This window comes from Narcine bancroftii, chromosome 14 (genome assembly GCF_036971445.1).
Source record: "Narcine bancroftii isolate sNarBan1 chromosome 14, sNarBan1.hap1, whole genome shotgun sequence".
Taxonomy (NCBI): domain Eukaryota; kingdom Metazoa; phylum Chordata; class Chondrichthyes; order Torpediniformes; family Narcinidae; genus Narcine; species Narcine bancroftii.
This window is the reverse complement of record NC_091482.1, coordinates 46,980,947-46,995,743: the sequence shown is the minus strand read 5'-3', so window position 1 is coordinate 46,995,743 and position 14,797 is coordinate 46,980,947. Positions and strand designations below refer to the sequence as shown.

The 14,797-nt window shown below is 40.1% G+C and overlaps 1 protein-coding gene across 10 annotated transcripts in view; it reads right to left on the bottom strand.

Moving 5' to 3' along the window:
* The window catches only part of LOC138749865 (protein FAM81A-like), a 61,769-nt gene that overhangs the window by 29,483 nt on the left and 17,489 nt on the right, over nucleotides 1–14,797 (bottom strand). For 8 of the 10 annotated variants that reach the window (XM_069911823.1, XM_069911821.1, XM_069911827.1 and 5 more), the window contains one exon: nucleotides 4,279–4,397. In XM_069911823.1, coding sequence (XP_069767924.1) covers nucleotides 4,279–4,397 — 119 coding nt within the window. Of the gene's footprint in view, nucleotides 1–4,278; nucleotides 4,398–5,487; nucleotides 5,520–11,931; nucleotides 11,974–14,797 lie in introns of those variants that run through there. The other 2 variants (XM_069911829.1, XM_069911830.1) reach the window with 2 other exon arrangements.

Below are 14,797 nucleotides of genomic sequence, written 5' to 3'. Positions count from 1 at the left end.
GTGTTGTCACACATTGAGTTCAAAAAGGGAAAATTGAGAGATGAAAATGGGGAAAAGGGGGAAGGTGGTGGTGATTAAATGGAAATGAGGTGTAAACAGAATATGAGATGGCCATGTTGAACTATATGACTATAAATATTAATGTAATACGTAATCAAATTAAACGAAAAAGGCTATTAAATTTCCTGAAAAAGAAAAAATATACATAGCATTTGTGCAGGAAATGCATCTAACTGAAGTGGAACATAATAAATTAAGGAGAGACTGGGTAGCGGCAGCATCATATAATTCAAATGCCAGAGGTGTAGCTATATTAATCAATAAAAATGTACCAATCAAAATAGAGGAGGAAATAATAGATCCAGCAGGGAGGTATGTAATGATAAAGTGACAGATATATTCAGAATTCTGGAATTTGATCAATATATATGCACCTAATGAAGAGGATCAAAAGTTTATGCAAGATATTTTTTTGACGATTGTAGATACGCAGGGGAATATATTGAGGGGATTTTAACCTTAATTTGGACCCAAAGTTGGATAAAACTGGACAAAATACTAGCAAAAAGAATAAAGTGGCCAAATTTATGGTTAAATCAATGCAGGAAATGAAACTTATGTATATATGGAGGAGGCAGCACCCAAGGGAGAAGGAATACTCATATTATTCAAATAGGCATAAAACATACTCAAGGATTGATATGTTTTTGTTGTCAGCCCATATTCAAGGGAGAGTTAGTTAGGAAGACTGAATATAAAGCTAGATTGCTATCTGATCACTCACCCCTGTTATTAGCAATAGAACTGGAGGACATCCCACCAAGAACATATAGATGGGGATTAAACTCCATGCTACTTAAAAGACAGGAATGTCGAGAATTTATTGAACGCCAAATTAAAATCTTCTTTGAAATAAATACAGAACCAGTGAAAGACAAATTTATATTATGGGATGCAATGAAAGCCTTCATTAGAGGGCAGATAATAAGTTATGTAACTAAGATGAAAAAGGACTACAATCGGGAAATAGAACAGTTGAAAAGGGAGATAGTAAGTACAGAAAAGGAACTAGCAACAAGGGAAGATACAACAAAAAGAAGAGAATTGGTGGACAAAAAAAATAAAATACGAAACATTATAAACGTATAAGGTGGAAAAGAACATAATGAAAATAAAGCAAAAGTATTATGAGCTAGGAGAAAAAACATAAAATATTAGCCTGGCAACTTAAAACAGAACAAGCTAAAAAGAACTGTATTGGCATCAAGGAAAAAGGACAAACAAATTACATATAATCCAATGGAGATTAATGAGAACTTTAAGGAATTTTATGAACAATTATACCAAACTGAGAACGAGGGGAAAGAAGACAAAATAGAAGAGATTTTAGCTAAAATGGAACTGCCGAAATTGCAAGAAGAGGAGCAAAACAAACTGATAAAACCATTTGAAATAGAGGAAGTACAGGATATATTAAAAAAGCTGCCGAACATTAAAACGCCTGGAGAGGATGGATTTCTAATAGAATTTATAAAACATTTAAAGAGTTATTAATTCCTCCTCTCCTGGAAGTAATGAACTAGATAGAAGAAACACAAAACATGCCAGATTCATGTAAGACAGCAATAATTACAGTAATACCAAAGACAGGGAAGGATCGACCAACACCAGCGTCATATAGACCAATATCTCAACTTAATTCAGATTATAAGATAATAGTGAAATTATTAGCAAACAGATTGGCTGATTGTGTACCAAAAATAGTAAAACACGATCAAACTGGATTTATTAAGAAAAGACGAACAGCGGATTATGTCTGTAAATTTATTAATTTAATTCATGCAGTTCAAGGAAATAAAATGCCAAAATTCCTCAATGTCCTCCCCTTCACTACATAGGTCCTATTTTGATTATTCTTCCCAGCAACAGATTCAATTCCTTGCTTCCAGATGCAGCTCAGGAGATTTCAACTAAATCACACATGTCAAACTCAGGCCCGCGGCCCAAATTTGGCCCATGATATAATTATATTTGGCCCACAGGATCATATCAAATATGTATTAGAGCTGGCCTGCTGGCCGCCGCGCCAGTATAGCGCATGCACAACTAATACTACAAATCCCAGAATGCTTTGCAAATGCGTTGGCGCCAGCCTGTCAGCCCGCTAATCGCCCCCACCTCCTCTCTTTACTTTCATTAGCACCTGCGACCTGTCGCCCAACTCACATGTAATAAACCCCTTACGAAAAATGGCCAAACAAAAGACAGAAAACAGGACCTTTCAAGACAGGTGGGAGGCAGACTATATGTTCATCATTTTAAAAGACAAACCTGTTTGTCTTGTGTGTGGAGCCAGCGTGTCTGTAGTTAAAGAATATAACATACGACGACACTATGAAATGAAACACCAGGACAGCTGTAAGGATCTGAACGAGAAGCAAAAGCTCCAGAAGGTGGAGATGAAAAGAAGTCTGGTTTTACAGCAAATTTTATTTCTCATTTGTTAATGCTTCTTCTGGAAAGAGTTTAACCAAAACTATTATTAAACATTTATTTTAATAAGAAAAAGTTTAACATCACATATGTTGAAAGAAGAGAAAACATGCAGATGTTGTTCAAAATTTTCAATAAATATTTAGTTTGGCCCACGACTTCGTCCAAGTTTTTAATTTTGGCCCTCTGTGAATTTGAGTTTGACACCCCTGAACTATATCTTCAAGTTCTAAGCTAAAAGAGCAGGATCAAATTTCTCTTATAAGTGGGGGATGCTGGAAAATTGGAGCAGCTCACAAAATGCTGGAGGAACTCAGCAGGTCAGGCAGCGTCCATGGAAGGTAACAGTCAATGTTTTGGGTCGAAACTCTTTATTAGGAATAGCCAAAGGGCAAAAGCTCAAAGAAAAGGGTGGGTGAGGGGCACAGGCTGGCAGGTGTAGACAGGTGGGAGGGGACAATGAGTAAGGTAGGAGGAAAAGGCAGAGGGCTGAGGAAGATGCACTCTGATAGGAAAGGGGGTGGGTAGCCAGGGAAGGGAAGGTGTGGATGACGGCCAAGTAGAGAGCAGGTAGGGTAACAGGGAGGAGAATGGGGCCGGACTGATAAGGGAAAGAAAGGGAGTCATTTATTGAGAAAACAAGGGGAGAAGTGGAGGTTGAGGTTGATGCCATCTTGTTGGACACTGCCAAGAGAAAAAAATGGAGTGCTGTTCCTCCAATTTGCGAGTGGTCCCAACCTGACCGTGGATAGACTTACCTATATCGGATGTGAAATTAAGGTGGCTAGCCACTGGAAGATCCTTGATGTTGTAGCGGATGGAGTGAAAGTGCTCAGCAAGTGTTTTCCCCCCATTCTGCATCTGGTCTCCCCAATGTATAAACCACACCAAATGTTCCGGATACAGTACTTGACCCTCACTTGGAAGGACAGTTTGGGTTGCTGAATGGTGGAGATGGAGGAGGCTTAGCACTTAGTGTGATCACAGGGTTAAGAGCGATTAGATGCTAAAGCAAATCTGTGAACAAGGTCTGTCTTTACACAGAAAAAGAATGGGTTTCTTTAACCATTACTGTGGTGACAAAACTGAAACAATGAACCATTCTCCTCAATTGATTGGTTCTTTTATATGTTAATCTTTCGAAAGTATTAGAGCATGTTAAGTCAGTAAGAAAACATGAAGATCTTACTGAATTAGTGCACATGGAATGTGCATTAACACCGGGAGTTCCTGATTTTGGCTGTACCAATCACATATTTCTATGAAACAAAATCAAAAACCATAGGAGCCTTAAGCTATTAGCAACTGACTTCAGCTACAAGAGGATACAAATCACCACATTTTAAAAGGAGTCATTCTTACCCACTGTATGGGTCAGATCAGTCAGGAAGTGGATTACTGGCTCAGGGAAGGGATTAGGAATTAGCTTTCCATTTGTCCTCTAATTCAAGCAGCAGGTTTGGTGTGGCCATGATGGGTTGGAACATTTAAGAGACAATGATCAAACGATATTGACACTCAATATATTTCTCTATGTCTTCTGAACAGTTTGCAAAATCAGAGCTCAAAAGTGAAAAATAAGTTTTCATCGCAAAAAATTGTCTTCTGAGCATTATTTGTAACAAGTTTGTTGTACTTAAAAGATTTCTATTTCAATAAAGAATGCAACGCACTACACAGATACACCCATTCTTATTTACAGAAGCAAGCACCATGAGCTACTTCAATGTAACGTGTCAGACTGGTTAAAATTTTTCGTCTAACAACCTGCCTTTCCTGTCCCACCTTGCCACCCTTCCCCGAAGGTCTCCAATTGCATTCTGATGGCGCATCTCAAGGGCTTTCACCATGTTATTGGTTCCTTGACTCCCATTATCTAGTGTCCAAATTTGATCTCGGAGTACCTAACAGAAAAGCAAAAATATTCTGATGAAAAATTAAAGTATATAAATAAATGTATATTATCAAAAAAATTGCCTAAATGTGCTTGTTTTGTAAGAATAAATGAAATACTAATTCAGTTTCCGTGTATCTTAAACAACTAGACAGCACTTTCAACTCAGTCAAGAAGTTCAGGGTTTACACTCAATTCCTTGACAAGAATGTCGTTTGGACAATCGACATTCTCTCGTGCAACAACGATGAGTCGCTCTACAGAGAAGAGGTGGAAAATCTCATGAAACGGAGCAAAGTAACAACCTGAGTCTCAACGTGGACCAAAGAGATGATCGTGGACTTCAGAAGGACCAGGAATGATCACCCTCCACTACACATCAATAACTCTGTAGTAGAGAGAGTGGAGAGCACCAAGTTCCTTGGATTTCACTTAACTAGTGAACGCTCAACATCGGGTTTCATTGGGTTGTACTTGTGAAATCAGATGCCAATGAATTTGAATTTTGACCAATCACTTGCCCGTTTTATAGTATTGTAGTGAATTGCTAATTGCTGCCTTTCAAATGAGACAAGAAGCAAATTCTCATCAATGATTGTAAAAGCTGAGGTTACGGATGATAGAATATAACTGGATACACAGGCTATACATTACACCTCAAAAGTTAAATAAATGGGACCCAACAGTATCTGACAGATGTTTTCGCTGTAAAAAGGAAATGGGAACAACAATTCATGCAATCTGGACGTGTGAGAAAGTGAAAAAATTTTGGGAAGATCTAAACTAGATACTAAATAAAATCACAAAAAGCAATATATCAAAAAACCCAGAGATCTTCCTCCTAAGTAACATAAAAAACAAAGAATTTGGACTTGATTTGGATGGTGCACAAAAAAGATTTGTTATGATAGCCCTAGCTGTAGCAAAAAAATGTATTATGTCAACCTGGAAATTAGAAGATAACTTGAGAATACAACAATGGTATATAGAAATGAATAAATGTATTCCATTAGAAAAAATAGCCTATAACTTAAGAAATAACATTACAATATTTGAACAAATATGGGAGCCATACATGAAACATAATAGAGAAAACCTACCGTGGACATCTACCACCTAAAATGACAGAAGGAGAAGAGAATGAAAAGAACTGACTCAGTGGAATTTCTTGTTTATTTTTATTGAGTGACAACATTGTTTGATGGGTTTAATGTATCTTATATTCTGAACTTTAAATAAATGGGAGGGGAGGTAGAGAGGAAGGGAGGGGAGGAGGGAAGGGGGGAGAAAACGACACTGTATATATTTAAGAAGGAAAATGTATGTATCTTGATCAATATGGTTTATAGTGTGAAAAATAAAAAATTTTAATAAAAAATCTTTTCAAAAAAAAATGATTGTAAAAGCTTCCAAGATGTGTCTTTAGCACCCCCCCCCCCTACTTTAGATTAAACCCAAATGACAACACCTGTTTTGCACTATTACCAAAGCCAATTTCACCCCATTTCCAAAAAAGGAGAACTGAAGTTGCTCAGTCAGCCTAGTTACAATGCACATCAGCAATATACAAGTGAACCAATCGGTAATTCATCGCCACTCACATCTGGTACAACTTGTATTGCCAGATTCACCCCTGAGGAGTGACATACCTTAATTAATTATCTGCAAAGCACATTGGAAGATTTAATAGGATTTGAAAAGCATTACACAAAGGTTTGCACTTTATTTACTTGTCTAATACAATATGGGTGACGGAGAAGGTCATTCAGCCCTTCAAGCCTGCACCACCAATCAAGATCATCATAGCAGATCATGTGACTTCAGTACTTTATTCCTGATTTCTCCATAAACCCCTTGATCTCCTTAGTCAGGAGCACCCCACTGAGTATATTTAATGAACTAACCTCAAAACATTTCTGTGGTGGGCGGGTTGCACAAGTTCACAACTCTCATTGAAGAAGTTCCTCCTCATCTCAGTCCTCAATACCAGCCCCCTTATCCATAGGCTGTGTTCAGATTTAGTGTCAGAGAACATATAAATGCCATCACATACAACCCTGAGATTCTTTTTCTGCAGGCAAGGTAGAATGACCACTCATGGGTCGTGCAAAACAAAACTGTACACAATGTACACATGTAAACAAGTAAAGAACTGTAAATAAACTAACTGTACAATACAGAGAGAGAAAAGAACAGTAAAATGCAAACGTAAGAGTCCTTAAATGAGTCCTTGATTGAGTTTGTGGTTGAGGAGTCTGATGGTGGAGGGGTAGCAGCTGTTCCTGAACATGATGGTGCGAGCCTTGTGGCACCTAGCCCTCTTTCCTGTTGGCAGCCCTTCTTCTGGACTTCACCACCATGGGGAACATTCCTTCTGCAGCTAACCTATCTTGAATTTTATATGTTCCTTTGAGATTCCCTCTCATTCTTCTAGATCCTTCACACGTCAGTCCTACCATCACAGGTCAGAATCGTGAAACTTTACTGCACTGTTTGAAGTGCAAGGTGCCTATACCAGACAAAGACCATTTGCAGACCCATACCCATGTATTGAACGGAGTGCACTTTACTAGTTCTGTCTTATCTACAAGCGCTTGATATAGTTAATTGAAAGTAAAAGGCAAAACTCATGGTCTCAGAGATGGTAATCAGTATGAACGCATGGATATAAAACCAGTGTCAGAAAATGCTGGTTCCCATTTTGTTCAGAAGGCCACAATGAGAATAGTTTTATGTTCTGTACCCTGCATTTCAAATTAATCATCCTTTGATCTCCCAGCACATTTGTTTATCTGCCAAGTATTTTGGCGATTTAATTGCCTCAACTGTCATTTTTTATATTGCAGCAATCCCTATGGGAATCTGTTTGTTCTGGGGGGGGGTGGGGGGGGGGGAGGGGGAGGAAGAAATGAAGGAGCTAGAAAACCATTCACTGGGCTTGACCCTCCCCCTCCCCCATCGACACCACCAATTCCAGAGCAACAAAAGATCCAAACTTAAGAAAAGTGGTGTTAAGGCCAGAATTCACAAGGAAGCCAATGTCAATGCCACTCACACTGACAGAAAATACCAAGGGCACTTTGAGCCCAGCTTCATTCCAGGCTGTGGCTGCCTCTGTAATGATCAGTGTATAATTCAACTGTGGCTCTTTGGCTTGGCTTCGCGGACGAAGATTTATGGAGGGGTAATGTCCATGTCAGCTGCAGGCTTGTTTGTGGCTGACAAATTCGATGCAGGACAGGCAGACACGGTTGCAGCGGTTGCAGGGGAAAATTGGTTTGTTGGGGTTGGGTGTTGGGTTTTTCCTCCTTTGGCTTTTGTCAGTGAGGTGGGCTCTGCAGTCTTCTTCAAAGGAGGTTGCTGCCCGCCGAACTGTGAGGCGCCAAGATGCACGGTTTGAGGCGAGATCAGCCCACTGGCGGTGGTCAATGTGGCAGGCACCAAGAGATTTCTTTAGGCAGTCCTTGTACCTCTTCTTTGGTGCACCTCTGTCTCTGTGGCCAGTGGAGAGCTCGCCATAGAACATGATCTTGGGAAGGCGATGATCCTCCATTCTGGAGACGTGACCTACCCAGCGCAGTTTGATCTTCAGCAGCGTGGATTCGATGCTGTCGGCCTCTGCCATCTCGAGTACTTCGATGTTGGAGATGAAGTCGCTCCAATGAATGTTGAGGATGGAGCGGAGACAACGCTGGTGGAAGCGTTCTAGGAGCCGAAGGTGATGCCAGTAGAGGACCCATGATTCGGAGCCGAACAGGAGTGTGGGTATGACAACGGCTCTGTATATGCTAATCTTTGTGAGGTTTTTCAGTTGGTTGTTTTTCCAGACTCTTTTGTGTAGTCTTCCAAAGGCGCTATTTGCCTTGGCGAGTCTGTTGTCTATCTCTTTGTCGATCCTTGCATTGGATGAAATGGTGCAGCTGAGATAGGTAAACTGGTTGACCGTACAGGTAAATGCTCACTTCCTGGCCAGCAGTTGTCATGCCCTGCAGGGAAAGTAATCTATCGTAATCTTGCTATCTATCCTACAAAGGAGAGAGAGACTCAGAGGAGGGGTTCCCTGAGTATTACCCACCCCAACCAGATGGCATTAATAGTAACTTCTCCAGATTATGTTAATACACTCCACCTTGTTTCTTTCCCTACCCCTCTGACTCCAGTTCCCTACCCCTTCCCTCTCCATTTAGAGAGTTAACCCCTTTCCTGATCATTTCTCAGCTTTTTTTCTCTTCCCACCATGTCCACCTGTTAGTCTGTACTCTTCCCCCCTGCCCTTTCCTCCCTCCCCACCCCCCACCTTTTTTATACCTGTCTGCATTTGTTGTTTATTTTTATTGAGTGACAACATTGTTTGATGGGTTTAATGTATCTTATATTCTGCATTTATACCTGTCATACCTTGGTGAAGGGCTCAGGCCCAAAATGTTAATAGAACTGTGGAGATACAACCTCAGCACTGGGCCGCGTCCCCACCAGCCAACTGCAGGAGGCGACCTATGTACCTGCAGGAAGACCACCTGGGAGTCTGACTCCACTTGGCCGGCTGTCAATCACCGACCTGCATTTCTTCTTGAGCTGGCCCCTCCCGGGCCAGTCACATGTGGAGCCATCAAGGCTACTACAGGTGCACAGCAGCGTTCAAGTGGATTAAAGCCTGTAGTACAGTCTTTTCTATGTTTTGTGTCTACTCGCTACACCACAGCACACCATATCTTCAGTAGAGTATAGGCCCTTCGGCCCACAGTGTTGTGTTGACCTTCTCTAACAATGGCCTAGAATTTCCCTACTGTATATCCCTCCATTTTTCTCTGTTCCATGTACCTATCTAATAGTTTTTTAAAAGATCCTAATGTACCTGCCTCCTCCACCATTGCCAACAGCTCATTCCATGTACCCACCACTCTCTGTGTGAAAAACATACATCCCCCTGTACTTACTCCCAAGCATCTTATATCTATGCCTCCTCATGTTAGCTATTTCACCCTCTGGCCATCTGAACAACCTGTGCTTCTCATCATTTTATACAGTGAACTCTTACTGGGCCACCCCTAATTCTCCATCACTCCATTCCTCCTTGCAAATCTCCTCTGCACCCTCTCCATAACATCCACATCCTTCTTGTCCTGAGGGGACCAGAAATGAACAAGATATTCCAAGTGGGGTTCTCACTAAAGTCTTGAAAACTCACACTAAATGCTGGAGGAACTCAGCCAGTCTCGCAGCATTGATAGGAGGTAATGATATATTACCGACATTTTGGGCTTGAGACCTTCCTCAAGGTGTGAGCAAAAGCCAGGCAGGGGGCTTAGGTAGGTGCTCCCATACATATGATGGTCCGACTTCCGGTTTCATGAAGCTACGATGGGTTCAAATCCGTACTTTCAATTTTGAATCCAATCTGTTCCCGAGGTTACAGTATGCGGTACTTTCCCGCGATGCTGGGTAGTCAAACAAGAGTATCAAACACCATACTTCAAACATTCCTCAGGCCCAGTGTGCTTTCAGCTGTGTATGTTTATGGATTTTTTTTCAGTGTGGCATTCAAAATTTAATTATAAAAAGTGGTAGATGAAGTATTCTTTTTCGACTGACGATCATAAGTCGAGAAGAACCTGTATTAAAAAACTGGTGAAAAGGGAAGAATGAGAGGGGGAGGAATACAAACCAACAGACAAAAGGTATTCATTGGATATGATACCATCAGGAAAGAGGTATTGGCGCCACAAGACTCGCACCACCAGGTTCAGGAACAGCTGCTCCCCATCCACCATCAGACTCCTCAACGACAAACTCAATCATGGTCTCAGTTAAGGATTCTACTTTTGCTCTTTATTGTTTGATTTTTTTCTGCTCTGTATTGCAGAGTCAGTTTGTTTTCTTGATTTATTTGCATGTGTATGATATGTACAGTTCTTTTTTGCACTAATTCTGCACTAACCTTGATGATTCTACCTCGCCCTGCAGGAAAAAGAATCTCAGGGTTATATGTGATGTCATGAATGTGGCAACGAATCTAAAATCCAATTATTATGCTCTATTGGAAGTCGACTTGATTTCTCCCTAGATTTTTCTCAACCATATCTACGCCATTTTGGTCTTTGCACAAATTATTCTCTGGAAACAGTAGCATTTAGTTCAATCCGTGAATGAAAGTTAATGTTATGCCTACAGAGCACAGCGTTTCTTTCCTTCAAAGAGAAAAAGAACATTAGCATTCGTGTGGAACCCTCTCAGAATATACCAAAAGGCTTTACTGCAATCTAAGTACTTGTTAAAGTGTTGCCAATGTGCAATGCAAGAAATATACCAATGAAACAACACAAAACCCGATCTCAAAACCTATTTTAGCAAGGGCTAAATTTAGACCAGACACTAGGGATAAATCCCATTCCATCCTTCAGATGGGATCTTTTAGCTCCACCTGAGAGAACAGACAGGGACGACCTCATTTGAATGTCCCATCTAATATACAAACATCTCGTGAAATGATAACACCCATAGAGTACTGGTTTAAGTCTCTGTCATGGGATTTGAACTCACAACTTTTTGGTTCAGATGTCAGAGCATTAAAGGCTCAAAGAAGCCCAAAGGCTTCTTCTCAACCAGCTGTTGGCCTTTATTAAATGAAGGATATTAAACTGCATATCTGTAAATGTGTGCATTTTATATGAAGTGAATTCCATTTCTTGCATGTGAAAATAATTCATCTTCATTTTGCCCCGATAAATAAAAAGAATGAAATAAAGATAAATACTTTCAAAGCTTTCAAATATTTATTAATTGCCTTCTACCACAGCTACTTTAAGTGTTGTTTACAGAAATGACCAAGGACATTGACCAACTCCAGTAAAACCCCTGGAATCCAGTATCTATGAGGTTTGGTAGATGCCCGGATAAGTGGATATTCGGCTGCTTGAGATTGCATGTTGTGTGATTGGTGAACTGACAGAGAAGTGTGCCAATTTTAAACTTACATATTTTTAACCTATTTATTTTTGATGATTTTTTTTTTGCCAGTTGCTTGAATTCCAGATAACAGGGATTGTACCCATAGTGGTTTATAAGCTGAGCAGAGGCTAGGTATTCTGAACTCAATGGCTCTCCTACTGAGCCCGGAAAGCCTCTCCGTATCCACATGGCTCAAACCAGGAGTAAGATTTGTCTGGTCGTGCTCGATCACATCAATTTTCCAATTGAGCTCAGGCATCACCTAGGGCAGAACACTTTACTGATACTCCCTTATTATCTAGAGCCAATATTCATTCTCTCCACCACTGCTGGACCATGGCTGCAGTGTGTAAAATCTAAAGGATGCTCAAAACTTTCTCCTTGGTAATATTTTAAGAATACTTCTGTCCATGACATTTACTGTCAAGGTGAACAGGAGCAACCATTTCATGAAAGTGCCACAACCAATGACAAGATGAAAGGTCTCAAAATGCAGACAGCATCCATGGAGAGAAATGGACAGGCCATGTTTTGGATTTGGACCATTTATCAAGACTCCAAAATCTCAAGAAAGGGACATACTGACTAAGACTTACCTCTGCTGGGGCAATACTCTGGATTCACCTCCACCGTAAGGCCTGTAATGGTCAAGGCAAGTATAAACTTGAAAAGATATGGAACATATTTTCAATCTCTTGTGAAATATAATTTCATTTAGGCATGCAGCACAGTAACGGGCCCTTTTGACCCATAAGCCGATGCTGTCCAATTACACCTGTTATGAGCCCAGAGGACCCATAAACCCAGCAGCAGTAGATATTCACCAAGACAAATGGTACTTAACCAAAAGTTCCTTTTAATTATCTTTAAACATCAAAACAGAATCACACTTTAACTTACCACTACTAACTTAACCCCCTTATAATTCTAAGCACACGTGTGTGTAATGTGGGTGTAAATTCAGAAAATTTCTTTGGTTCACAGTCCAATCTCACTTCTCATTCCTCCAAGTTCACAGGTTGCAGGCAATTCTTCTACTGTGCACAGAATTTAACATTGATAAAGTTCACCAGGCTTTGGTGCTTGAAAGGTAAATGGTTACCACTCAGGAAGGATCTTGTCGGTTTAGAGAGAGATTTGTTATTCCAAGACATCCACAACTGATTCCTTTTTAATCAGCCACTCCAGTGTCTTGTGACGAAACATGCCCCCTCAGGGTTCTCCAGATGATAACCTCTTTCTTTCAGGTCACCACAGAGTTCCTTTTTGTTTCGCTTATTTCAAGTGAAACATTAGGCAGCCAGTCCTCTCCTCTTCCAAGAACCACAAGGGCTTTGACCAGGCTGAATGAAGCACTCTCAACCCATCTTCCAAATGGGGTTTTCCACAAGCTTGCCAGCTTGTCCTGTTCCAGTCCCAGCTGCTGTTGCTGGCTGTAACACTGTAGAACTGATCTCTGTGATCTCTCTCTCTCTCTCTCTCTCTCTCTCTCTCTCTCTCTCTCTCTCTCTCTCTCTCTCTGCTTGCAAAACCACATGACCCTCTTACAACAGCAAGTTCTCTTCCAGACAGAAAGCGGCTCTGACAAGCCCTTTCACCTGTTGCCTTTTTGTAAACAACAATCCATTAGTGAAGTCTCTTGGACACTCTCCAAAGCTCTTGCAAACGCTGTGGGGCCAACATGTCTAGCAATAGCAGAGCTCTAGCATTTCAAATATGATCTGTTTTAAAGTGTTAATATGTGACCTACTCTAACAAACCTTTCCCTATTTGTCTCCCAAAAACATATCTATATACTCTGTCACACATCCAATTGACCCACAACCCCCAGTACGTATCGAATGGTGAGAGGAAACGGGAGACCCCTGGGAAACTTGTAACCTCATTGAGACAATCGCCGGGCCTTTGAGTCCATCCTTACAGACAATGCAGGATTCGAATCCCGGTCCTGGTCGCTGGTGCCGTAACAGCATTGCGCTAACCGCCACACTAACAGTTCCGCCCTAAATATTCATTTACAAGAGTGACAAAGTTTGTTCCTGAAAGCTTTTGTTTAAAAAAAATGGCATTCCTTAAACCAGGAAATGGTTTGATTTTTATGGCAGAAATTTTGCTCAGAAATTATTAACAGAATTTCATTTGCGATATAACAGAGTCATTCAACACAGGAAGGGGTTTTTGCCGAAAGGAAAGCAGAGCTCAGAGAATATTGAGGAGAAGTGGAAATTGAAACTCAGCGTGATAAATAAAGCAAGTAAAATTCAGTTTGTCATTGCACAGATCGGAAAACATTAAACTTCAGTTTCACCACTATTCTTTGCAGTTTCCACTGGTTAATTTTTTTCCTAAATCAACTCACCAATTAACTACAGCTAATTACTTTTAACTTTGAATCATAACATTAAATAGTTCTATTACAATATGAATCAAGGAAATCACTCTGTAATCCAAATCAATTTGTAGTCTGCTACCAAATGAAAGATATCAAACTTTGTGTTTATAAATTACACGAATGCTGTGTAAACATTTGGCGGCAGTTAATTATTCATTCTGTCCTTACAGACTGTACAAAACCAATGAAGTAGTATTATAATGAAGGTTATTTTGATTTTTCCAGCAAAGCATTAAACATGCTCAAAATAATCAATTAGTACGAGCTCAATTTCAGAATCGTGCAAAAATAGGATCACAAATAGGCCATTCAGCCCTTTGAGGCACTGCCATTCAATACTATCATGCCAAATCATGTGACTTCAGTGTCCTACTCCTGCTTTCTCTCCATATCCATTAATCCTATACCATGAGGGCCAAATTAAACTCCCTTCTGAACATATCCATGCTGTGGTAGGGAGAGGGAGTTCCACGTGCATGAAGAAGTTTCTCCTCATCTCAGTCCTGAATTGTTTGCCCCCTCATCTTCAGACCGCGACCTGTCCATTCAAGGATTATTATCATAATCTGTGGGGTTAAGTGGTGTGGATGCTCCGGGCATTCCCTGCCAGATGTCCGAGGGGCCGTTACTCGATTCATATTTACAATATAGACAGATAACCTTGTTTAGAAGGAGGGGGTAGATTAGTAGGGATTTTTTAAATTTCCTTTTTATTATTAAGACAAAAAAAGTAAAGGGATGTTTAACTACAGATCACGGACCATATCACAGGACAAACATGATCACATCTGGGAAGTATGAAATATCTTATGTTATGGAATTTTACATGTATTCGTTGTATAATTTTGGATATAGTACGATTTATAATTTAATGATTTAATTAAATTTAATGATTTAATGATTTAATGATTTAATTTATGATTTAATTGTCTAATGATAGAATTTGAGGTTCCTGAATGAAATAAGTTATGTAATAATTATGATTAATGTTTCTAATTTACAATTGATATGTATATGATATGATTTGATTTATGTTATTGTTAGTTTTCCTTCTGTAAAGGGTTTTTATT